The sequence below is a fragment of the Kogia breviceps genome, chromosome 8 (genome assembly GCF_026419965.1).
Source record: "Kogia breviceps isolate mKogBre1 chromosome 8, mKogBre1 haplotype 1, whole genome shotgun sequence".
Lineage (NCBI taxonomy): Eukaryota > Metazoa > Chordata > Mammalia > Artiodactyla > Physeteridae > Kogia > Kogia breviceps.
This window is the reverse complement of record NC_081317.1, coordinates 57,018,207-57,044,257: the sequence shown is the minus strand read 5'-3', so window position 1 is coordinate 57,044,257 and position 26,051 is coordinate 57,018,207. Positions and strand designations below refer to the sequence as shown.

Genomic DNA, 26,051 nt, shown 5'->3' with positions numbered 1-26,051 from the left:
CGCACCGCGATGAAGAGTGGCCTCCGCTTGCCACAACTAGAGAAAGCCCTCGCACAGAAATGAAGAACCAGCACAGCCAAAAATAAATTAATTTTTTTTAAAAAAGCCAAGTATTTGAAGCCCTTAAAAAAAAAAAAAAAAGATACCTATGATATCGTTGAGTTAAAAAAAAAGTCATACCCATAATCCTTTTATATAACTAGCATCTATCCATATACCCGTATGTATGTGTAAATGAAAAAAGATGACTAAAAAGATGTTAATTAAATGGTTCCTTAGTGGCACCCTTTCAGATAGTGTTTACTCTTTGTAGTTTTCTTAATGAGATCTTCACCGTAAAGATGTACCCTTTATAAGAGCTGTAAAAAAAAAAAATCAGTTTAAAACTTTTAAAAGTTAAAGTCAGCGTGTTAAGTTTAGGATTTGCGTTTTATAAAAAGAACAGGGTTTTTGGTTTGGCTGTTACCATTTCTAATTTACCTTGTTCTTTGTTTTAAACACAGAAAGGCTCTTAGATTCACCAATAGTCTGCACATCTACAAAGCGGCATCCCCACAGAATGTGGCAACCTCCTTACCAGACTGTAAAAGTCCCCTTACAAAAGCATACATGGGTTAGGAGGAAGAGGTTAACAGATCAGTCCCTCGATGGAAATGTATTAATTCAATCGGTGTCTTGCTTCTGGATTACCATAAAAAGGTTCATAAAGTACCCAAAAGCCACATAAGATTTTAGAATTATGCTGCTCAATGACTGATGCTCAGTGAAGGGTAAGAAAAGGGAGATTTTTCTCCACTCTCATTTTCCTCAACAAAAGTAAGCTTCTGCAAGATTGGCACAAGTATTTTTTAAACTGGTAACTGAAAAGGCTAAGTGTGTACAGGATACAATCAATTATTAAGAACCCAGTACCACCACTGATAAAGAGAGGCTAACTGAACACTGCATAAAGCTTGCAAATTAATGACAACAGGAACAACAGAGGAAGAAATTGCTAACAGCAGCCAACACAGCTCACTCTCTCTGTGCAGGACTTCACAGCTACCATTTCTAACCCTCATTTTATAAATGAAGTAAGTGAGTTTCCAAAGTCACATAAAGAAGGGGTAAATTCAAGAGCAAATACATCTGGCTTGAAAGCCTATACTCTTCCACCCATGCTGATAAATAGAAATTGTATTTCTAATGAAGTACTATACAAAATCCCAAAATAAATGTAGCAGATGAAAAAACTTGAAATTCCTGGTTTATAAAAATATTACAAAATTACCATGTCAATTATTTGTTTTATAAGCAATTTATTTAAGACAGTATGATTTTTTTTTTTTTTTTTTTTTTGTGCTAGGCGGGCCTCTCACTGTTGTGGCCTCTCCCATTGCGGAGCACAGGCTCCGGACGAGCAGGCTCAGCGGCCATGGCTCACGGGCCCAGCCGCTCCACAGCATGTGGGATCTTCCCAGACCCGGGCATGAACCCGTGTCCCCTCCATCGGCAGGCGGACTCTCAACCACAAGACAGTATGATTTTTAAACATTTTCTCAGAGTTAAATCTACCCATATTCTCCATCCTTACATTTATTCATGTATGCATATGATATGTGTACATCTTTTACAGATATGCTATAGCATTAATATAGAGCACAACTTTTTAATATTGTCAAACTGAAGTAGAGTCTGTATACATTTGTGGACACAGACTTCTGTTAAACATAAAGCTGTGACTTGGTTTTTTATGACTCTTACCACAGTACAATTACTTCACTGCTCTGGATTAAACAAAATCTGTGCCGTGAAAATTAACATGTGCTGTACAATAATAAATTAAATTTTTTTTTTTACATTGGTATTTACCCCCACTATTTTTTTCTTAGGTACAGCCTCTTCTCAAATTAGGTAGAGATTAGGCTTTCCTGTGAATTCCCCATAATTGCACCTCCAAGTTCAAGATGATCAACAAACCCCTTTAACTCCCAGACTAAGGAGTTATGCTATGCCTCCTTCTTGGGGGTGTAGAGGCATTAGACTATGGTTTTCTAAGCAGTTATTCCACGGATCCCTAGTAGAAGCCTAAAAGATAGGACTCTGCGGCTAGACCCTTTTCATCTAGAGCAGCTCTAATTTTTATCAGTTCTGCATGTTGGCTTCCTTGTAAAATTTAATTTGAAAGGAAAAACAAAAAACAGCAGGTTCAACAACTAACTTTTATTCTTTTTTTTTTTTTTTTAATAGCCGGCTTAAGTTATAGACGAATGAAGAATGTGGGAGAGGAAAAAGCAAAGACTTTGGGGGTCAAACTTGCTGGATACAGGTTTGAGACCTTTATTTCTTCATCTGTAAAATGAAAATAAATTGTACCTGCCCTGAATGCTTTTGCAAGAGCTAAGACAAAGTGGGTACCACCCTTAGCACACTGTGTGAGCTAAGAGGTAGCTATGAAATGATTAGTTTTTAATCCTCATTCTTTTACTCTTAGCAACAGGTGAAAGTAAATGCTAAGCCAAATATTTATTTTAGATCTAAGGTGGAGTATGTTCAAACTAGTGTTGGCTAAGAGAAATTAGATGTTAGGCAAAATAACAATGCTAATCAAAGACCATCTATGACAATATTAATGTACTACTCATGAGAACACAATTACTTTTGATAAAAACATAATCCAGATTTTAAAACAATAAAAGCAGCACATTTTGCTCAACAAATATTTCCCAAGCCGTTAACTACACTTAAGGCATTGTGCAAGACTGTAAATAAAGATAAAATATTACCCCAATACACATGTAAGTTGCTTGCTAGTATTTTAATTCTACTAAAAGGTGTGAACACTATTCGCTTTAGTGTGACCCTGATTCCATGAATACAAGTGAATATTCACAAAGCCAGGGATAGAGGCCAGGGTGCCTGTATAATGGAACTTCTAGCTCTATTACCAAGTGCTAATGATAATGAGTATTATAAAGCAGGAAGCTTTGATTCAAGCAAGTGATTAGAACTGATGATACAAAGGTAAACAGAACTCAACAGAATTTGCCAACTTGGCTTCCAGTCTATCGTTAGCCATAACTGATATCTCAGAAATAATAGCATCGCTCTGACATCCAGGAAGGCCATCCCAGTGAGAATTTTGCAGAGTGGCAAAAACACAAGACTAATGGATGATACAAGTGATTCTCAAAAAAAAAAAAAAAGAAAAAAAGAAAAAAAGAAAGAAAGAAACAAAGTTGCCTGCCAATGCCTAATACCTCCTTTCCTACAGATAACTGGAGAAATTAAAACTTTTTAAAAACTTTACCCCCTTTTTTACAAAAATTGAAGCTTTCCAAGGGAAGCTTGCCATGGGGCAAGCTCAAAAGAATAGGCTCTACAGTTTACTGAACACCTACTGTGTACCTGAGCTTCACAGGGGTTTTCTCATTTCATCTTCCTGACAAATTCTCAAGTGTTCTTTTCCCCATTTTAACACTGAAGAAAATAAAGGTTAGGGATAAAGTGACTCACCCAAAGTCACAAGACTAACAAGTGACAACAACAGAATCTCAACTCAGGACCAATCTTTTAACTCCCCCAAACCCCTCAACTCCCACCAGAGTTCTGCAATGCCAAACAATACTGGCTAGTACAATGGGAAGAGAAAAATGTTGAAAGAATAATTATTAATATTTTAAAGAAAGCTTGATTTTTTAGGGAAAAAATCGTAAGTCAACTTTAATTTTCATATTAAGGAGACATGATACTGGAGTATTTCCACTCTTTCCCTCTTGGATTATAAAGGGAAAATTTTAATAAATTGGAAAGGTTTTGAATACAACCACAACATCCTTTTTATAATCAAAAACTGCTTCCATAATCAGGATAACAATTTTTATTTTAGATAATCTAAGCATACACGATAGACTTTTTTTCTCAACTTGGCACTGCTGACGAGTTTTTCTACTATTAAGGAAAAAGAATTAACTTTGAAATTGGCTGTAAGGGAATAAAAATCCAGCGCAAAGTAAGTTTCATATTCCTCTGAAAAGTGCACTTTAAAATTTGGAACTAAAAACAAGAATCATCAAAAGAAAACTTCCATCACCACTTTATTACATTCAACAGAGTAAAAAGAATTCTGAAAGTGAGTATTCTCTAGAATGTAACGGAAATTCTAATGAATCCATCAAAAATTTGAAGTGCCAAGTCCACACATAAATCTTGATTTTGCTATAGCGTTGACTGCTTGTTGGTTTAAGACCTCTCATAAACAATGTGAATCTATCTGTTTATAGATAATAAACCATCTATGGACAGCACTAATCAGATTAAACTCGAGGTCTATCTTGACAAAACCATCGTTTTACAGAAATACATAAATCATGAACCAAAAACTCTATAAACATGGCACATAGCCCCACTCATAGTTTACTTTTTTGTGGTATATTCTTGACTTAAATTTCTGTTACATAACAAAAAAAATTTATCAATGTAAAACTATCCTGGCTTAACAACTCTAAAAAGTTTTTCCTTGCGTTCATTTGGCAGTTATCAAAGTGTGCATGTACACACAGGCACACAAACATACGCAACTCTATGTATATTATATATGCATTATTAAGGAAGAGAAAAATGACTCATCACAAGAGCATGAAATCAAAGAAAGTACTAAGGTTTGAAAGTGAAGAGAAACAGGTAATTCAAAACTAAATTCAAATTATGATGATATGTTTACTTAGGTAAGCCCAAGATAATCCATACGTCCCTTATTCACAGGGAAGAAGTCAGACGCATGAATATTCTATAAAGTCCCAATGCAAAATCAGAAGGCCGTTCCATACATCCACATTTTAATCTGTAATAAATTAACTCGAGTCAGATCAAATCATGAAGCCATCCTGACTGCTACATGTAACATGCAAAATTACAACCCAAGTCAAATCGTACACACCCTCAGTAACCGTACCTCAAACAAGCGGAACAGTGAAGGAGCAGGCTAGAGTTGCCCCTGGAGAGGGACAGGGGTCAGGGCAATCTGAAAAATGGCTATATCTGAGACAACTGCAAAACCTGAGAATGTCCTCAAACCCTAAAGATGCTCACAGGGCTTCACAACAAAGTCTCTTTACAATATCCACAGCCCAGATGACCTGCATCTTTCAAACTGTCCTATTTCCAGAATTCCTGATTTTAAATCACACTGGAAACCTTTGGCTGCAACTGAACTAGAATGGTTCTGCTTCGCCCTTCTAAACACCAAGGAGGGGGGAAGAACAGTGCCATACTTAATCCTGTTTTGTTTCAAACTCTCGGACCTTCTGCATTCCAAAATTGTATCCCTCTGACTAATATAAACCGTTATGAGAGAAAAGGTTTAAAAAAAAAAAAAAAAATCCACACACCCCAAAGCAGCCAGTGAGAAGGAATGAGGGAGTAATACTGGTAACATACGGTACCATGAGCTGCAGTGGCCTCCCCGTCAGTGGTGCAAGGGTCACAGATCACTCCTGGCCTTCGGGCCGACAGCAAAGCACAGCCCAGGGAGGGGGGGACAGGGACCAGGCAGGGAGGGGCCCCTCGCTGCTCTCGGGCAGTTTACACAAGAAGGCAGCTCAGCTCCTTTCTGGCGCATTCCTCCTCTCTATCTCCCAACCTCTCTGCATGTGTCCTGCCGTATTTTCTTCAGCTGGTAATTGTCCGGATGGCCAGACTTAAAACAGCCACAGTTTAGGAAAAAGCGAAACCCTTCTAAGTGACCATCACAGCAAATCAGCTTCACGCTGGTGGGTAAAATTTTCCAAGGGAAGTGTTCTTCTGATAGTTCCTGAGTCTCTAAGTGCCCCCCCACCCCCCCGCCCTCACAGGCCGCCACACACACTCCCCTAGAGGGCGAAATGCACTGTGGCAATAAAACATTCATGCGACTTGGAATTTTAACACAATGCCATTTCCCTAGTTTAACCTGAAAGGAATGCACTAGTCACAACAGACTACATCATCCTGCCATTAAACCCTGCCAAGGAACCGCTTTTTTGGCCCTCCCGGGCCAGCTTTAACGGGAAAGGAGTACACAGACCCACACACTGAGCACAGAGGGGCCACCTCTGCTTCCTTGGCAGGGCCCAGCAACACCCTACTCTTGAACGTGACCCCTGACCCCTTGCATTGTGACCAGCTTGTGATGCGTGTGTCACTCTGGCACTTCTGCAGAGCCACACACTGCGCTAGCCATTGGCGGCTCCCTCTCGACAGGACTTGGGCCAACGCCAGAGGTTCTCTCTTATTATTAGTGCTACTATTGAAAGGCTCATGTTGAAGGTGGGGAGGGTTTTGCCTTGTGCTGGAGAGGGGTCTGTTTCTCTTTTTCCTTTGTTTGCCTTAGACTTTTTAAAAAACAAACTTTGCATTTGCATTCATAATTAGGTTATGATTACTGACAAACTGGTTTGCTTTGGGGACTACTTATCAAAGCTGCCAGTTCTTCCGCATTTAAGTGACATTTAATTTAGACTTACAAAATACAAAAACAGAAATTATTCTGACTTCTCTGGAGAATTTTAGAAGAAAACTCAAAGGTGTTGAACTCTAAAACATCCACAATTAACCATTTCATGTTAAAGTAATATCACACAACAATCAAGGAATAAATTAGTTTTTTTTTTTTTTTTTTTTAAACCCTAGATGTATTGATTTATTACTCGTGCAGAGATGTCTGCCTTCCAAGGAACAGAAGCGACAAACTAAGGAACAAGGAAAAACATGTGTACAACAAATGAAAAATTGAAAATCACATTAAAGGTTTTTAACTGTTTAAAGGAATTTTTAACTCTGCTGTGATGCCAATTTGGCCCTTTATAGCCAATCACAAAAGTATTGATTTTTATTAATTTTGGAAGTTACAAGATACCATAATTTTGCCCCTCCAACGTCCTTCTTCCTTTATCCTCAACTTCTCTCTCACTACTAACGTATGCCTTCCAGATTTTTCTACTTTTCTGATTTTTTTTTTTTTTTTCCTTTTCTCATCATTAACTATTTTCATACGGGGCACTTTCACTTTCAACTTTGCCCTACTATTTTGTCTTCTAATTCATCCTCTCTCTACTCTAGTCACAGGCCATTCTAAGAAGCGGCAAGTCCCTCCTTCTGGCCCTGACCCTGAACTACAGCCAGGTGAGCTGATTATCCCTGCAAAAGGCAGAAGGTGTTCCAGCTTTAATCTCCTAGAATGAGGCCACATCCCCTTCCTGCAACAATTGAAGAACATCTTACTTCATCTAAGAGAACACCCAAAATGATGATCGCTATCAGGTTAACATGCACATAGAAAATAAAGCCAAATTGTCTCCTTTAGCATAAATTTTGTCTCCTTAGTAGCTGGAATTAGTCTTAAGCCCCAGTTAAAAGACTTCTTTTTCCTTTCCTTTAAACAGAAATTATCATGCCTTGAAGAGTCATTCTAATCCCAAACCATGTTAATTCTTCTAGCTAGGAGGACAGCAATTAATTAAAAAAAAAAAAAAAAAAAAAGGAATTATACCTGACTTGGGGAACGGGGGGTGGGAAATCAAGCCAACAGTGAAGCAAAGATTATCAAATCCTATGTGAAATATTTCCATTTCAAAATGTAAATGATGAAATCAAATTGTCATTTTAATCTATATGAAACAATAGAGACATCTGATTTTTTCAAGTCATCTGACTTATTACCAATGTATATTCAATTCCAATTTTTATGTTACTAGAGGGAAATGTAGTAAAACTGCAGACAGCACCACTTAAAGCAATGAGATTAAAATTACAGAGGATAATTTCTATTTAAGTTCAGACAGATACATTTTTTTGCTCATATCAAATTAATCAACACAGTGATCTCAAAGTATCTTGGCCCAATATCCAGAGAACGAAGAGGAAAGGTCTGTGATAACGCACATGCAGCATGTTAAACCTCTCAACTGTGATGTGGTTCCTCTGAAGACTTCTGGAACTTGGAGACACATTGCTAAAAATAAGCAATACCCATCCCTTATTTCTAAATAAAAAATTGTCAACCCATTTTATAATCTTAATACTGCTATGGTACAGTGATGCATCATGAGAAAGTCATATTTTTATAGGAAATTGTACCAATACAAATAAGAAGAATCAGAATCATCCAAAACCTGCTAGAGGGCTTCCCTGGTGGAGCAGTGGTTGAGAGTCCACCTGCCGAAGCAGGGGACACGGGTTCATGCCCTGGTTTGGGAAGATCCCACATGCCGCGGAGCGGCTGGGCCCGTGAGCCTGCGTGTCCGGAGCCTGGGCTCCGCAACGGGAGAGGCCACAGCAGTGAGAGGCCCACGTACCACAAAAAAAAAAAAAAAAAAACAACCTTTCTAGAAAAGAAAGTTATATCAATAAGTTCACTGAATTTTATAAGGTTGTACAAATCCAAAAGTTCTGCAGAAATATAAACATTTTAGAGGGTACATGTGTATGATCAAATCTGTGATAACCATGAGTGACTTTCATTTTCCTTTAACCAAAAGAAAACATTACTGTGTTAAATGGCACTTAGAAATACAAATTTTAAAGTTTTTTAAGTTACCTTTTAGCTTCTAGAAAGCAAAATAGGTGAGACGTTTCTCACCAACTCCTATTAAGATGAGCACAAACAAGCACGTGTTAATCTATTCTTCTCAACAAGAGTACTTGGAGCTACTCGGTTCACTAAATCAACCACCCTAGTCGTCCCGCCACCGACCCGTCCCCACCACACACACACACACACACACACACACACACACACACACACACACGCAGTTAGACTCGAACCCTGAGTGAGGGCAACCCTCAGAGGCAACAAGATGAGACAGGAAAGGAAGTGTGTGGATAGAAGAGGGAAGGAAGAAAAAGGAAACAGAGGCGGTAGGATGAAACCAGACTGAAAGAAACACAAGCAACAGGAAAGAAAAGGATGAGAGAGACAGAGAATGAGATGGGGAGGAGCAAAATGGAGAGAGAAGAAAGGGGAAACTGCAGGGAAAAAACGGATGGCTGGGGAGAGAGGAGGTACCAGAGCCCCACGACACAACAGTGGATCAAGCAGCTGGCTGGAGATGCTAATTCAGCGCTTTAACAGATCAATGCCACTTGAAAAGTACAATGCGAGCCCTCACTGGGTAGATGTCAGGGGACTGAGAAAATGCATTCTCAAGTATTTCACATTAAGAGGGAATAATGTGTTAATTTATAACTCTTCACCCTCTACACTTGGATTATCTATCTGTGTCAGCGATTTGACTTCTTAAATTTATCAAAAAGGCACGCCAAGGGAGGCAGCTCTGGCTGCACCACTGGGAAATGAAGTTTCAGAAGAGCCTGTCCTGGGCAGCCCTGCGGTTCTTTTCACTTTCCGATTTGGGCTGAGGTGTCAGTGGGGGTGGCAGGAAGGAGTGAGCATTTGAAGGCGACATCGAGGGAGGAGGGGATCTCCTGGTCCAGTTACTAACACAACCCAAGGAAAGGCTTTCTTGGCCTGTGGTTGATTGCATTAGGTACCATCCGTCAAAAGTGACACAGAAGAAAAGGAATAACTTGAATCAGCAACCCCGAGCTGCCATCATCAGAATTTACTTTACGGAAACTTAAGTCTCTCGGCACACCCAGCGGAAGAGAAGCCGCTGACAATTGGGCTCTAATGAGACAGTACTCTCGCAGTGCCACTGGAGCCCCATAGACAGAGCTTATCAACATAGGAAGGGAAGGGAGGGCTAAGTTTATTTTATTTGGTTAGTTTCGAGAAGGGGAGGGGAGATGTTAAAGAACTGATATATTACATCCCAGCATTCAGGAGCCTTAGGTTTGTTTCTTAAGAAAAACCTATTTTATTAAACATCAGATTCTCGTAATCGTTTCCTAATTGTTCCTTTATGTAACTTTAGCCAACTTTTAATATAATGATAGCACAGCTCCTAACCTGAGGGATAGAAAGACTCTTAGTATTTTTTGCTGCCAAAATTATAAGTTTTCAGAGTGCAAGCACTGTCAAGACACAAAGGCAAGTGTGTTAAAACTGTAGAATAAATAGAAGAGAGTTTCAAGAAAGTGTTTTAATGAAGGTGACAGCTTCAAAGATATGAAGGGGGAAAGTGATTATTACATATAAAGAAAAAAAATGACCAGATTTTAACTGCTCTGAGTTTCACTTTAAGATTGTTTAAACTACACACAGCAGTGTCTTAAACTGTGGGGATATTTTTATTTGCTACTCCTACAATTGCAACAGAAACATTCTCTTATTTTCAGGACATTCATATGTAAATGAATGCTGATGAATGGAAATGAGATGCTATACATGATGGGCAACGTGCAACATTTAGTTTCAAAAACGCAAAGTTACCTCACTCACTGAAGCTTGAATCTCCTCCCTTCTACAACTGGGCACTAAAAGAAATGAAAGACAATGACAGACCTACTTGTTTCTATTGGCTAAACACCACCTTCCAGAGAACTCGTGACAGAAAATAAACGTTCTTTCCATCTCAGGTTTTGCATCTTTTCTGTTACACAGCTACTTTTAAAAATGAATATTTGATTAGAAGCTGAAATTATAAATAGCCAGAAATTTTACAGCTGCACTGAGCCAAAGGATTAAAATGTCCAAAATAGTGTGATTACTTAATGAATGTTTTATTTCTTCCAAAGGAGAAAATTAATAAGGAATTTCCTAGGTAAAGACCGTAGAGTAATTACTTTCCCTTTTCATATAATCTTAGGAGACAGACTATATATTCTGAATTCTATGCAATAGCAGAGAATCATATGGTATGCATTTCAAGGGCCTCTATGCCCTGAGAGTAGGATTTGTCCTATCCCCGGTTTTTGCATGAATTACCATTACTGTCTGTCCCACCCATGCCACCCCCACGTAAACTATCTATTCTTATCATTATGGTAACATTAAACCCATTCTCCTCTCCCCCTCACCCACCACACTCACCTAAGGGGTTAAAAGACTTCAGTACATTTGTGACTTGTCAGTGACATATAATACCCGGGTCCTTCATGCAATCAACTTTTACTTGACATGTATTTGCTCATCACAGGACCCGCATTACTACTGGGAAAATGAAGAAAAACCTAAATTAACACTTGACATTCAATATGGTCAAGTCCTTAATTGGCTGGGCTTCCTGAGAAAGCAATTTTCTATTCCCCAAACTGTTCGCGTGTCATGTGCGGAGTGCAGCTCTTGGCCATCACTGCTGTCCCTCGCTCCCTCTAATGAGAGCAGATGAATTAGTGCTACGTGACACGATTTGAACAGGGCTTCCTCCTCTTCCCCTCCCCCCAATCTTTCTCCTATACCAGTGACAGCTGTGTGGCAAGGGAAAGAAAGAAAGAGAAATGCAAGAGCAAACAATCCTGTAAAGGATGATCATTTTTTTTAAATGAACCTTAAATGTCTTGTTGAAACTCCAGAACAACAGGGTCATTTAATTGTGGAGGTGGGGAACAAAGATCAGGGGAATTATCTGGCTATGGTTGATTTCGGTTGTATTAACTTCCAGCATGTTTCTTCCATTCCTGGCTAGTTGTAGTACTAGATTGCACTGGTCTAATTAAAATGGAATTTACATCGACTTAAAAAGTTTTTTCTTAAAGGTCTGGAGAATGGGTCAACTAGGAATAAAAATGAACAGCATGAAATGATTATTATTCTAAGATAAACATACCCCTGGATTAAAGAAAAAGATCTTTTCAACAAACGTTTAGGTCTTAAGAGCCTACAACACAAAACTCTGTCACTATACTTTGCTTTCAGATACTGTTCAGAATCTGAACTTAATGCTAATCACTGTATTTTAAATCATTTTGTTTAGTTCCCTTTGATTGTTGAATGTTTGCAACAAAAGCTATTTGAACACTGATTTCGTTCTGTTATTTTGGAGAGAGAGGGAACATAGTCTGCTTAATATGTGCTTATCTAGCTCAATAAGAAACAACTGAGGACTTCCCTGTTGGCAGAGTGGTTAAGAATCCACCTGCCAATGCAGGGGATATGGGTTCGAGCCCTGGTCCAGGAAGATCCCACATGCCGCAGAACAACTAAGCCCGTGCGCCACAACTACTGAGCCTGCGCTCTAGAGCCCACAAGCCATGTGCCACAACTACTGAAGCCCGCGTGCCTAGAGCCCGTGCTCCGCAACGAGAAGCCGCTGCAATGAGAAGCCGGCACACCACAACGAAGAGTAGCCCCCACGTGCCACAACTAGAGAAAGCCCGCGCGCAGCAACGAAAACGCCACGCAACCATAAATAAATAAATTATAAACAAACAAAAAAGAAACAACTGAAAGGAAGGTAGGTCAGAATTTGCTCTGTTCAAAGATACTAAAAAGTAAACTGAAGGGATATCTCTGAGTCTTCACTTACTCATTTTGAAAGCAAAGAGGAAGTAATTTTAAATGCCTAAATTGCTAAACCAATCCGATTAGGACCAAAAAGAACTAGAGGAAGTAAGAATATGTGGCAGATCACACATCTGGGAAAGTAGTCAGTCCAAAGGATATGCATCAAGTGAAAATAATTAGTTGCTCACACTTTAGCACTTGGGGTCTTTACTCATCTTTTTTAAATGAGAGCTAAAGCAAAGATACTACCTGTGCACTAGAAGGTATATCAAGATCGTACCGGTGCCACAAAATCAACGTAAGCATGCAAAATACAAAACTCTCTCAAGTACAGTTCCCCTGCCTCAAACAGCTTGATCATTTATTAGTTATTCCTCATAATTGTGAATATAATTCAAGTAATATTTCAGTAAGAAAACTGTGAAGTAAATTTGAATACACAAAAATATGGTGAGGGGCTTCCCTGGTGGCGCAGTGGTTAAGAATCCGCCTGCCAATGCAGGGGACATGGGTAAGCCCTGGTTCGGGAAGATCCCACATGCTGCGGAGCAACTAAGCCCGTGTGCCACAACTACTGAACCCCCACTCTAGAGCCCACGAGCCACAACTTCTGAAGCCCGTGCGCCTAGAGCCCATGCTCCGCAACAAGAGAAGCCCCCGCTAGCCGCAACTAGAGAAAGTCCACACACAGCAACAAAGACCCAACGCAGCCAAAAATAAAGAAATAAAATAAATAAATTTATATTTAAAAAAATACGGTGAAACCCACTTTTGCACTCTGTTTAAAGTTATAATCTAAAACCCAAAAAAAGCTCTTTCAACATTTTATATTCATGGGAAATAACATGAAAGGAAATGAAGTTTTATGGGGTTTTTCTTTAAAAAGAGTCAATTCATAGCATGATTTTAAATACTGTGACGCTGACAGAAGACGAGCTGTAACGTAAGAAAAATTTTTGGACCACCTTTGATCTTCTACTTTGTTGGAACATTATCATTTTGGATAATATGAAAACTTTAAAAGATGAGAATAATTTAGAAGTATTTTCACTGAAGCAAAACAATGCAATGGACACCCACTCTGCATATATTATCCCTCTGGTGGCCAAAGCACTGATATTTCAAGTTAAGAAGTCTTCCAAATAGACTTGAGACAGCTTGTGATTGGGCATTCTATTAGGCATCTAAAAGAAGTAAATAATTCGGTATTCTGGAAAAGCAGCTCAGTCGAATACATCCAGTTAACTGCTACAGTAGCATTATAATCACTGAGCAACAAAGGGCAGTGTATTCTGCCAACAGCTTTAGGGTGACCTTTGCAATGCTGACTAGTCCGTCAAGTTCCATCTCTGAGATACACGGTACAGACAGGGGTGGTTTATTAACTGAGATAGGAACTAAGACCAGGAGCCTCCAAAAGGGTAGGCATTTCACATTCAGGAAATGGGGAATTCCTTTCCCTCCGAAGAGAAGCTGAGCACCATAAGATCAGGCTGGGAAGCCCCCATATTCTTTCCCAAAGCGCCAGCCTTCTGTGGTGTAGAAACTCCCAAGTATTAGGACACCATCAGCATCTTTTCCCACCCTCCCCTCCATTTCTAAAAACTGTAATGAAATTCCAACTGGGAATTGGTAAAATGGGATCAATGACTTGAGCTCTAAGGATAAAGCTGAAAAAGAAAGTTGACATCATCTCAGAGCTTTAAACAAATTGTGCAGAGTCCTGCCTTTTCTGGGGTACTTTCCAACCACTGCTAACAGGGTGGACTGACAATTCAAGGGGACAACAATCAGAGATGACTGCACTGGACCCGAAGATTGGATCACCTGTAGGAAAGTCAACCTTTTTGACTCAAGAAAGGCACTTCTTGATTTAAGAAGGTTAACTGTGACTATGGCAACGTGACATGCTTAAACTTGATATTCTCTTAGGGATGAGCAGGCTTTGAAGCTCATAATAAACTTAAAATGGCTCTGTGGAATGTTAAGGCTTAATGCAGATGGTTGGTGCTACTGTCATGCCTACACAAAAAGAAGTCGACCTGGAAATAACTGCATTAATGGCTCCAGGGCATTTAAAATGGAAGGCTCTCCCCCTCCCTTTTTTATTAAGAATTTTACTTTGAACCCTAAGAAGAAGCTGCATTAAGTTTCCAACATGTTTAGCACAGCTCAAATTAAAATACTTATTCCAGTTTAGAAAGGCATCATGTTTGCCACCCACCAAGTACATGTTACCCTCACATTACACCATTCAGGAGAAGTATAAACACAGTGGAGAGAGAAATGACTGCTTTAAAATAGACTGGCACATGGAACAATAAAACTATTTCTCACATACAAAGCACAAATGTTATTTTATAAAAATGAAGAGCATCTAAAAGTTATCCTCCATTCTTCACCACCCTCTTAACTGCAGTGCTTCCCTCCCCCCGTATTAAAGATATTTTATCTAATTCCCAGTTGAAAGGCTTCTGAAAGTGCTAAGTCCCAGCTGTGTTGATGATGAACTTCTTGTACATGGCACACCAACGTCATTCTGACACACATACAGATGCTTTGTAACAAGCTGCACCAGTCACTTGAGTTGAAATACCTGACTTGCTATATAAAACAAACTGTTACTCTCTGGTCTTTCCTCCAGCTCAGCTCTTCTCTGCTGTTTTGGAAGCAAACCAACAGCTTGTTAATGTTGACATCAGTGATGACTCCCTTCTGATTGGTGTCTGACACTGTCCAGCAATGCTGTTCAACAAGACCCTAGACAGAACCTAGGCACACAGAGGCGCTGTTTACAGATCATTTTAACAAGATGTTCTTGTTTCCTGTTCCCACGAAAATCAATAACAGGATGACCTTCAATTTGAAATTCAAACCAATTAATTACCTGTTCTGTTGAAAATGTTGATATATGATTTGCCTAGAGAATTTCAATTATGAATAGATTATTTCTTTTAAAGAGCCCCTTCGAAAAATTTAGAAAGACACTGAAAACCTCATCTTACACAACATAAATGATGTTTTCTTGAAGCTCGTATACAATATTGGCCTTGTACAAATTAGTACAGGGAAGTTTTGCCTTGTGGTCCATCTCTTCCCCGTGACATCATAATCAATTGCCTGGTAAATTATTGCGTTCCCACAAAGATTCAGGGCCAAAAATCCACTGCTCAAACGTGAGATGAAAAGCCCTTTATAGTTGAACTCAGCTTTTCATATATACATCAGTGACTGATACAAATCATGGGATTCTTTTCCAAATTTAGAAATCTCCCCTTCCTTCCCTAGAATTCTAAAATTCTTACTTTTCTACCTTTAATAAAAGTCTTTGTCCATTTTTTGTTTTGCTCATGTTTGATTTTTCTTTATATGTGGGTCATAAGAAGAAAAGCTATACATCCAAACTCTCAGCACCAGAAATATATTTACTAAACCTTTTTTTTTAATTCTGGAAAAAAAAAAAAATGAAGAATTCTGTCTCATCCCAGTGGGGAATTCCCAAGATGAATGCTCACATTCAATGAAACTATTATCTTCATCCTTTAAAATATTACCTAAAACAGAGGTTTCTATCTGGCAGCCAGTAGGCTGAATATAGCCTACAGATGAGTTTTGTTTGGACCACACACTTTTAAAAACATATGAAAAGGTTGCCAAGATTTAAAAATCAGCAGATTCTGACGTAAAAATCTGGATTTCTGACTTCCCATTAAAAAAGAGAGAGAGAGAGAAGAGGAAGACCTCACAACATTGGGCCTGCATTCCCACCTGGCAACAACCGGTTAGAGCTGGGGAGCTGCTACCTCACTGTGGTTGACACAAAGGCCTTCTGGTCCACCACAATCCCCATCAGATTCACTCCTCTTGCTTTGTTTACCTTACTTCCTCCTCATGGCCCTTTTGGGCAACTCCTTATCTTTAAAATGCCATACTACTCCAAAGAGGGTTTACAGAGTTTGTGGAAGAAAAAGAGAAGGGTGTCTTCTCTTTCTTATTTCATGGGCTTACACAATGTAAAACAGTGGGTAGATTTTACCTCAAAATATAGTTGTTCAATCAAACATCAAGTGCAAAGCAAACTCCTTTTCATAATTAAAAAAATTTGTAAAGCAATTCCAAAACTGATGATCTTGTCTTACACAGTGGTTCAACAAAACATTTACACTAGTTTTCAAGCAACCACATTCTTCTCTGCAGCCCAGAAAACGTGCTCAGGTCAAACTATTACTGAGATCTACATCCATTTTGTTCCTTCACATGTTAACACTTCTGCACTTCCTTTCTTGAACGATCATATACTTAAGTGAAAACTGACCCTAATATGAAAATAGAATACATCTTCAAGGTAAATTTTAAAAGTCAACATTTAGAATGCATGAATATTATCATAGCAAATACCCATCTTTACTGGCTCCACATGTATGCCACAATCTGACATTTATATTTATATTAAATAGACATTATTGCAGGTTCAAATGACCCCAAAAGTCATGGCATATTTCTTTAAAAATGATTATTACCTAAAAGCAGATGTCTATGACAAAGTCACCATGCACTTTTATTTGCTTTTTTTCTTAACTGGAAGCAAGTGCAAGGAGAAAGTCTTTTCTATTTCACTATTTCCAATTAACCACAACAATATAGTTCTTCTATCTATTAACAGAGTTTACAAACAAATTAGAAATACCCTATTTAGCAGAGGAAAGTATCTTTTCCAACTTCACCAAAGGATATCAACAGGCTATCTCTGCTGTACTGTATGGTTCAGAATGCACTAAACATGCTATGACCAGCCATATTCCAACTTATTAAAAAGAAAAAATGTAAATCAACTTTAGGAGAGTGTTTGCAAATTATGTTTCATCATTGGTCTGCATTCTTGCAAGATTATTTTTCAATTAGGTGTTTCCTTCCTAACAGAGAGGCATTTTTCTTCCAGTTTGACCTTAAGAAAGTAACCCTTGAACACATGCCAAATATACTTCACAATCAAACTTTAATCCCCCAAATCTCTTGATTCTTAACAACTTGAACAACTTTAAGTAAACAGTTCACAAAATCATAATGATCATACTGCATTCCTTAACACCCAGTTGACTAGGAAAAGAGAAAATGCCCTAAGTATGAGCTCCATAAATAGTCTTAGGCCTGATAGCTGAACAACAACGTGATATACTCCTTTGGGGAAGCATTTTTCCTTAATATCCATTATGCTTGAAATTTGAGCAATTAGAAGCATACACCTGGAACTCAATTATTAATTTACCTCTCCCCACCCCTTTTACATTTCTTTTGAAACCACCTCTTAAGGTGCTTCTTAAAGAGATGACCCCATGGGATCGCATGCATGTAATGGTTCACATTATTTTATTTAAAACATCTTGGTATAATCTAAGACTAAACATATTCTCTTTCTTCTTTAAGAGTATCACTTTAGAAAAATTTTTAAATTTCTCAAATGACTAATGAGTAAAATGGTAAAAAATTAAAACAAGAGTTCTAGGAAAAGTATTGATATAATTCACCACATTCATGTTGATTTATCTACTATAACATTTTAGAAAGGGGAATTTTATGGAAAAACAGTTAATTCCCATCCATGTTGACCAAAGTTTTAAAATTTTCTCCTCAGGTTCATATGGCAGCTGACTGCAAATACATAAAACAGTTCTAGAAGACTCCTGATTTGTTTATTTTTGTTTGCACTTTATTGTGTTAAAATAAAAAATAAAGCATGAGATAATGAATGTTTAATATTATTTAATCTATATTCTGTGGGGATGAAGGTATTACATTCACTTCTTTCTATGAATCACTGATTTCTAGGAAAGGGTATCTCAAACTAGTCTTACACTGAGGCTGATTTCAACATTCTACATTTGTTTTAAAAAAAGAGAGAGAGAGACCAAAAGTACAGGTATACCGGCACACAAAGAACAGTGGGTCATCAGCATACTCAGAAGGCAGGCAGCAGTTGGTTTACAAAGAAGTTATTAAAAATAGTTATTTGCACAAGTAAAAATTAGCACTTCTCACTTTTAACCAAAAGGATGTTTTTAATATAATGAGCATCCAAGCTTCTCTGGTCATGAGAAAACCTGGAATATATTATACAAGCATGAATGTGGCCCTGGAAGCAGTATATGAGATGTGCTTGCTATCGGCAGATTAACACTTCATTTTCATTACTCTAATCTCACCACAGGCTGTGAACACTCTTTTTTTCTTATGTGAACAACAATGGCGCAAGAAAAACCAAGCTGACAGGCAGGCGGGGTTCAGTAAATGCACAAGGCCTTTATTCCCATAACACATCTCACCTATATGAAGCCAGGGTTCGGGCTCCCATGCTGGCTACTGAAACAAGCTCTCCCAGATGTTGGACTTCTCTCTCGATCCCTTCCTACTTCATTTATAATAAACGTCAAAAAAAGAGTCAAAATGGAAAAATTCTTTTTCACAAGGAACTCCATTTAACAGACAATAGGATTGGTAAGATATTTTAAGATTTATTCAGTCCCTGGTTACTTTCCAAAGATGTCCAAGAAAACAAAAAAGAAGTGGTTGGGAAGGGAAATGATGAGATGTTTGAAGTTGGAGTCAGAGTCTAATCTTGGTATCTCCATCTCAGTTTAGTTCTAACTCATTTGAGGATAACTGCAGTTTTTCACCGGTTGAAAATGGCAATTCACAGAGTAAGAATCAATCAAACTATTTCCCAATGAATGACACTGAGCTTCCCCAAAAAGTGACCCTCAAGGAACAAAAAGGCTACAAAGTAAGGAATCATTAAAATGACATTCCTAACATGGGGAATTCCTTTTTAGGGTGAGCTTTCCATACACTCATTGCATTTGAGGCAGCCACTGCCAAAACCTCAACAAACCTAGAAATGAATCACTTAATTCCTACAACCAACCAAAGGACAGGTGTACACTTCCTGCCTGTCTGTGCACCACATACAAATGCACTACCATGTGACATTGTGGGGTTTTAAATTTTTTCCACAGTAAGACAGTAAGTCTTCCCACAAAGTCTAGAGCAGGGCTCTGGCTTTGGTTCTTTCTGGTACTCTAATATTTATACTTAAAAAAAAAAAAAAGAATAAAAGAAAAGCAATATTAGATAGAGCCACAAATAACCTACCTGACTCTTATGTTCTGAATGAGGTCAACAAGGAGGCAACTTCATGAATATGCTCAGTGTATAATTACTGTCCCATTTCTTGCAAGTGGCCTCCCAGTCATGTCCACTGCCCTCCAGCACTGGCAGAGGGCACAGGAGTGGGCAGCTTTCTTTACCTATGCCTGATTAGGTGCCCCAAATAGCCATCCTAATGATTTAAGTCAATGAAATCTTTCTTGCTTAAATCTGAATGGAAGAAAAAAAATAAACATTTTTAAAACCCTAGCGATGGACGTTCTCATTTTAATATTAGCTGTGTTATTATGTTAAGCCAGCTGAAAGTAATTATTTTCGGCATGTAAAATATTCATTATCCTGAAATTTTTCTTTTTAAACTCCCAGTTCAGGTACTCTGATCATCAAGTATGAGTCCTGAAGAACTGTCTAGAAAACAAATAGCCACTAAAAGACACCTTAATAAAGTTGAAAAATTCATGACAGTCACACAAAAGCACAGCAGGTCCAGGACTGGAAGCTGTGTCTTTCCCAGGTAGAATAATATTTTCTAATCTTGTCCATTTTAACAGTCTCTCAGCTGTGTAGGACAATGAGTTAAAATTTATTAAATACAAAACAGTAGTGAATCCTCCTCATTGTGTTATGTATACTGCATGCTTTCAATTTCAATTTATAATGTCACCTATGAATATCAGCCCTGCCACGACTTCGATTCCTTTTTTTAAATGTTCCAGTTAACTCTTAGTAACTTCAGTTTGTCTCAAAGAGTCATACCTTCAACCTATTGATGGAAAACTTTACACGTTTTCCTTCTAACAAAATGCTCTCTTGCGCAGATGTAAGTCTAACTGCACAAAATGATAAAGCCAAGAATTACTTTAAAAGAAAAAGGAGAGAAAGAGAAAAGCAAAATCTCTATTCAGCTAAGTACCTTCTTACACGGTGAAGGATCCAACTGAACTGCCTTTCAGCGCCTTTGAATGATAAGCCCGGGCCCTTGGTAACACGTTTTTATCACACCCAGCCTTAGAGAACCCTTACAGCGCAGAACTCGGACAGTCCTTCTGTCAGCACCTCCACAATGAGGACCACATCTGAGGGTGGCACCTCTTTCCTATCCCTCTGTGAGAGCGAGGTACTGCCTTTTAATTCCTTTATATTAGGGCAAATAGACCCAGTGAAAGTAAGGAGAAATCCAGAAAAAGAAAAAAAGAGGGTAAAGGAAAATAAAGTAAGAAATTAGGTCTATGAGAACGGAAATAGGAAGAAAGAACAGCCTAACCATGTATTTAGCTATTTAGGTCATTAAGTAAATGGCCACCAACCCAACAGACTTAAAGCATCCCCCTCTCAACAACACACAAACCCTAAAGATAGTAGCAAACTAACACTGCAGTCTAAAAATACTGAGTAAATAAGACGTCAGATATGCTCAAGAGAATCCGTGCTACAATGAGTAACGTCCTACTGTTCAAGATTATTTTCATTTTCTTAACAGAAATGAAAAACTGATGAGCTTAATTAAAGAAAAACAAAAGGATATTATTTTGTTGTTAAAGGATCAATTCATTTTTTAATTGGAATGATGATTAATAAGCTGAGAATTTGATTTCTACGTTAGCCAGTTTGAATAATGCATTGTTTCTCCACAAGCATTTCCATTAAGAAAGGCTCTGTGGATGAAGAAATGATACAGCTCTCCCTCTCCTCTCCTGATCTCTGACTCTGTGGCATGAAATGCTTCCCAGAGCGTTTGAACAGAACAACACCGCACACCGCCCTCACCCAAATGAACTCTAGTCATAAATTTTTCACCTTAGGGTTTGAATGTACACTATGAAATTTGCTAGGCTTCCTACAGGGAATGTACAAATTAAAAAAGAATCAATACTTTTATTTTTCCTAGTCTCTGAATTTCTTTTAAAACTGGGGAGGGAGAAGGCAGTACAGGTCATGCTCAGTGAGGAGATGGGGGGGTACCTCAGATGTCACCGCCCCAGGCATCATTTTCCGGACGTCATCTGTACATATTAAAACTTCCTGGAGCTTGAGTTGTTCAGAAAGTTTTTCATCTTATTTTTTTCGCCTGTTTACAATTGTATCTTACAGGAAAAAACTCCTTCTTCTACACAATGTCTTGCTTGTATGTCAGGACAGAAAGTCTGCTATGCCTGAATTATGCCTCTTTTCCCTTATTTCTCTTAAGCTTAAAAATAGATGTCAAAGTTCCTTGAAAGGGTTTTTGACTCCCTTCCTCCTTCTCTCCCTGGTCCTTAAGTAGACGAGGATCACCAAGCAAAATGTGGAAGCCAGCTGCTTTTTGGGAAATAAAAATGGCATCAGCTTTGGCAGACAGGGGTGAGATCAATCATTTCCTATGATCCCCAGACAATCTTCTCTCTGACCAAGGCCTGGAAAAGGGTAGTCGTGTAGCAGCAAAAACATACCACGAGAGGGACAAGAGGATTTTCACATGGTGAAGAATTCATTCCACGCACAGAACCCAGGCTCCAAACCTCACATGAAAGGAAATCTTGGAACCATTATATTCCATGTTCTTTGGACAGTAACAAGCAGGGAGTCCTAGAAAAAAATTCTCTCACTGAAAATGTCACCCCACGATTCACTCTCTTCTCCCTGCTACCACGAAGTTCCCTGACAATATTCCGTGGGAAAAAAAGGAGTTAACTCCTAGTTCATTCCCAACACAATGATTCAAATTGTGGACACAAGCTAAAAGCAAATTCCAGTTTCTTGTCTCATTCCTTTTGATACATACATACATATGTGTGTGCGTGTGTATGTATATTCTAATCAAGCATCCCAAGTTCAGAAAATACCTCTTAGGCTGTACAGAGTCATTAGCTATTCATGTTTATAGGGTAAGTCCTGTGGAAAGCTTTGCAGACTGATGAAGGCAGGTGCCCAATCTAACTTTTAAGTGTGTGTCAGGCATATAAGGTAGGGAGAGAGAAGCACTAGAATTTTTGTTTTTCGCTGAAGTGGATGACGCCAGCTCACTATCTGTAACGGCCTGCTCCTTTGGAATCAGCTTCCCGTGTCACAACGACCTGGCAAACTTGAACGCTTTCACTATCACTGGAGTCCTTGCAATCCTGCTTTGGCTGTGACCCATTCACTTTTGCCCCAACTTCTCTGAGATGCCTTACTCAGCATCTAATTAGTTAGGGAGGATTTGCCGCGGCTCTTAACCCTGACGCAGAGTGGGAGGATGTGCTGCTGTGGGAGCCCAAATCTGTCCTGTCACTCCATTAATCAGATTTCCATAAAGCCACGCATGAACAACAGAATTTATCAGTGAGTGTTCAGATACACTCATAAATGCAATTATAAAAAATACCTACAATTATAGAGATAAGATAGCTGCACCTTTAGGGATTGATTTTTCGACTGTGGTTACTGGACTCACCTTAGCAAAAGGCTTTACAAATTACACACACACACAGTCCCAGGGAGCAGATGACAGAAACGTGAGAAAAGTAATTTCAAAATGATCACCTACTATGTTCCAAGTCACTTAATGTATCGTGGTGAAAATAAACTTGAAATTTGTGCACAGATTTTTAATATATACCAATATATACCACATACACATCTGAGAATATGTTTGTGCCTGGTCTGCTTTTACACGTATATACACACCACAAATAAGGCCTACTACTTTCCCCTCCCTTGCATTACAAATTAGACAGTACCTGTTTAAGTGAAGTCTGCATGTTATATGTAGACTTACAAAGTACAGGCCAGCACACAGGTACCTGTCTCTATGCTATAATTTGTATTTTAACAATTATCCACATATTCCTATTTTAGTGTTACATTATAAGAATGGATGATAAGAATTATATGTGAACATATGTCTACAGTTAAGACTTCAAAATAAAACACATTATCACTCAAATTAGAGAGGGGAACTAAATTGGAGGTAACAGCCTACCGATTCAACAAGCTGAAATTACATGCCTCCTAATATAATATAAATATTTATTTTAGCATCATGACCGTAAGTTTGGTCAATTTAATCCTTTTTTAGTAAGACATGATTACTAAAACACACTGACTGTAAGAAGGGGAGTAAAAAAGGGAGGAAGAAAAGTGCAGAAACCTAGGGATGCATGATGCCTGGCAGTGAAAGTCATTTTCAAAGACCATTAACTATCAACTGCTTTACTCAGGTCTCTGGTTAAATAAGAATATACATCCTCTGTTAAAAGGGACAGGACGGCTGCACGAGTGGGATAGAGTTTAGAATAAAAATGCACTGTACAAACTAGAAAGAAGAATCAAACCACGATATACAATTAGGCAACTGACTTGTAAGAAACACTGTCTATGTGCCTTTTAAACTGTTAATGAATAAACATTCAAGTTATTTGGCAGTGCAGGGGGGCAGGTAGGAAGTCAGACAAAACCACCATTTCCACTTGAAAATATAGATTCAACCAACAGAAACTGTGTTTGCCTATATGAATAAAAAGAACTAAAAGACTACTGGGAGAAAAATTCATTTCAAACCTGCTTTTAAATGGATTCCAGCAATGTTATTATATGTTTCTGACAATATATTTTATTTATCATTTCTCTGAAATGGGCTAGATTTTATATTAGTGAGAAAGTTTGCTTGACTCTGTCCTATCTCTGGTGAGCAGACGCTCTGGTATTAATGTAAATCACTGATTTAATTTTTAGCTTTCTTGGTTTGCCCCTCACCTATCTAGGAAATGATTTCTCTGGTGATAACTAACACATCATGCTAATGAGACAATCTAATGCACAATAGAAAAATGTCACTACTAATAATATTTGCATGAAGTTAAATAAAGCAACTGTAGGATAATGTCAGACAGTTGTTCTTTAACAAGACACAGTTTCACAATGAAATTATGTTGTTAATTTTGTTACATCATTGGGTGAATCCTAAATTACTACATAATGATGCACAGAGTCATTTATAATTCTAACTTAGTATTTCACTCATGTCTGAAAAGAGACCTTATTAAGGGATCCACATCTTATTTGAAACAGGTTAAATATACCTCACTAATAATAAAAGGTAAATGCCTCTAGTAATGTGTAAAAGTGTGGGCTCTAGCCCTTTACCTGCTACAGTTTCACTTCTGAAAAGATTTCAAAATATATTAGACTATTGCATCCCTTGAGGTAGCTACAAAAATTTTACTTGCTATTCTCTCACATGCACAAGAGATTTACAGAAATCGAAAAATCGCCATTTAAAGCCTGATTAAAAACAACAACAACTTCCAAAAGCAGGCCTTATTTTGTGCTTTTAACAGTACTTTGAGAGGTTAAAATGGGTAAAATAACATTCTGGACTCTAGGAGATGAACAGAGAAGATGAGCAAAGGGTTTCTGGTTATTCTCGACCTGTCACTGATCAAAGTGACCCAAAGAAGAACTCCCTTTACAAAAGTCAGGAGTCATGCCCTTTAAGGTTACCAAATATCTGTCTGTAAGGAAAAATATTATCCCTTTCGAAAACATCATACTCAAATACAGGAGAAAAAAGTAGAGAGGCAGAAAAATGCAGTCAAATTGTCATATCTAAAACTTTAGGGGAACAGACTTAGTTCCACCAAATCTATATTGGCTTCAGATTGTGGTATCTTTTTTGTTAGAATTACACAGACTGAAGATTTACATATTAGCAGATCTAATTTTGCTCATACAAAACAAAAGACAAGGATTTTCATAACCCTACTTCCTAAATTACCCACAGAAGATACAACCCTAAAATATTAAATTTCAGTATTCATGAGCTATTTCGCACTCTTAAGTTTTGCTGTAGTTAAATACTACGGATGGTGAATTCTCTATAACTCAGTTTTAAAACCTTCTAGTCAGTCTTTTCTAATATTTAAAGAAACGTCAGGTAAATTCTACAGTTTTTCTTATTACAGAAAACTTTGAAATAAAAAATATGCCCAATAAATTATATTCATTTCATGAGCTAAGTCAATTTTTTCTTAGAAATTAAAATAATCATAATATAGAAAAAATATCTCTATGCCTTAGAAATACAAAATTCTGCAGACTTGATTAAACTGGACAAACTTTTACCTGCAGTAAGACAAAAGCTGGCTTAAGGTGTATACTGAGACTAGTATTCCTTGAAACTGTTTGCTTCGCGAGATATCTTCCTTGCTCTGGCACATACACATACACACACACACACACACACTCTGAATCAGCATTGCTGATGAACTATAGGTCAGGAAAATAAACATATTAAACATGTACAGCACATATATTTTTAGATTTACACAGTTTCAATTTAAGTTTACACAATATTTATACAAACTAAAATGTCATCCTAAAGGAGAAAAAAAACCATGTAAACTCATACCCTCTTTCACATGCTTTCCAAAAATGCAGAGATCGTTAAGCATTTAATAACCATGACAGGAGAAAAAAGAGGGGGAGGGGAGTCGCCAATTACTTCAAAACCAAAAAATAAAGAAAATATATAAAATATAGTGAAATCACTACACTTTTTTAAATTGTGATT

At 38.0% G+C, this 26,051-nt stretch overlaps 1 protein-coding gene across 16 annotated transcripts in view; it reads right to left on the bottom strand.

Annotated features, from left to right (window-relative positions):
* The window catches only part of BNC2 (basonuclin zinc finger protein 2), a 423,886-nt gene that overhangs the window by 264,351 nt on the left and 133,484 nt on the right, over positions 1–26,051 (bottom strand). Inside the window, exon 1 of one of the 16 annotated variants that reach the window (XM_067041452.1) lies at positions 5,424–5,873. The exons of 14 other annotated variants lie outside the window; for them this stretch is intronic. In XM_067041452.1, coding sequence (XP_066897553.1) covers positions 5,424–5,426 — 3 coding nt within the window. In that variant the 5' untranslated portion in view covers positions 5,427–5,873. Of the gene's footprint in view, positions 1–5,423; positions 5,874–26,051 lie in introns of those variants that run through there. One more of the 16 variants, XM_059071133.2, reaches the window with a different exon arrangement.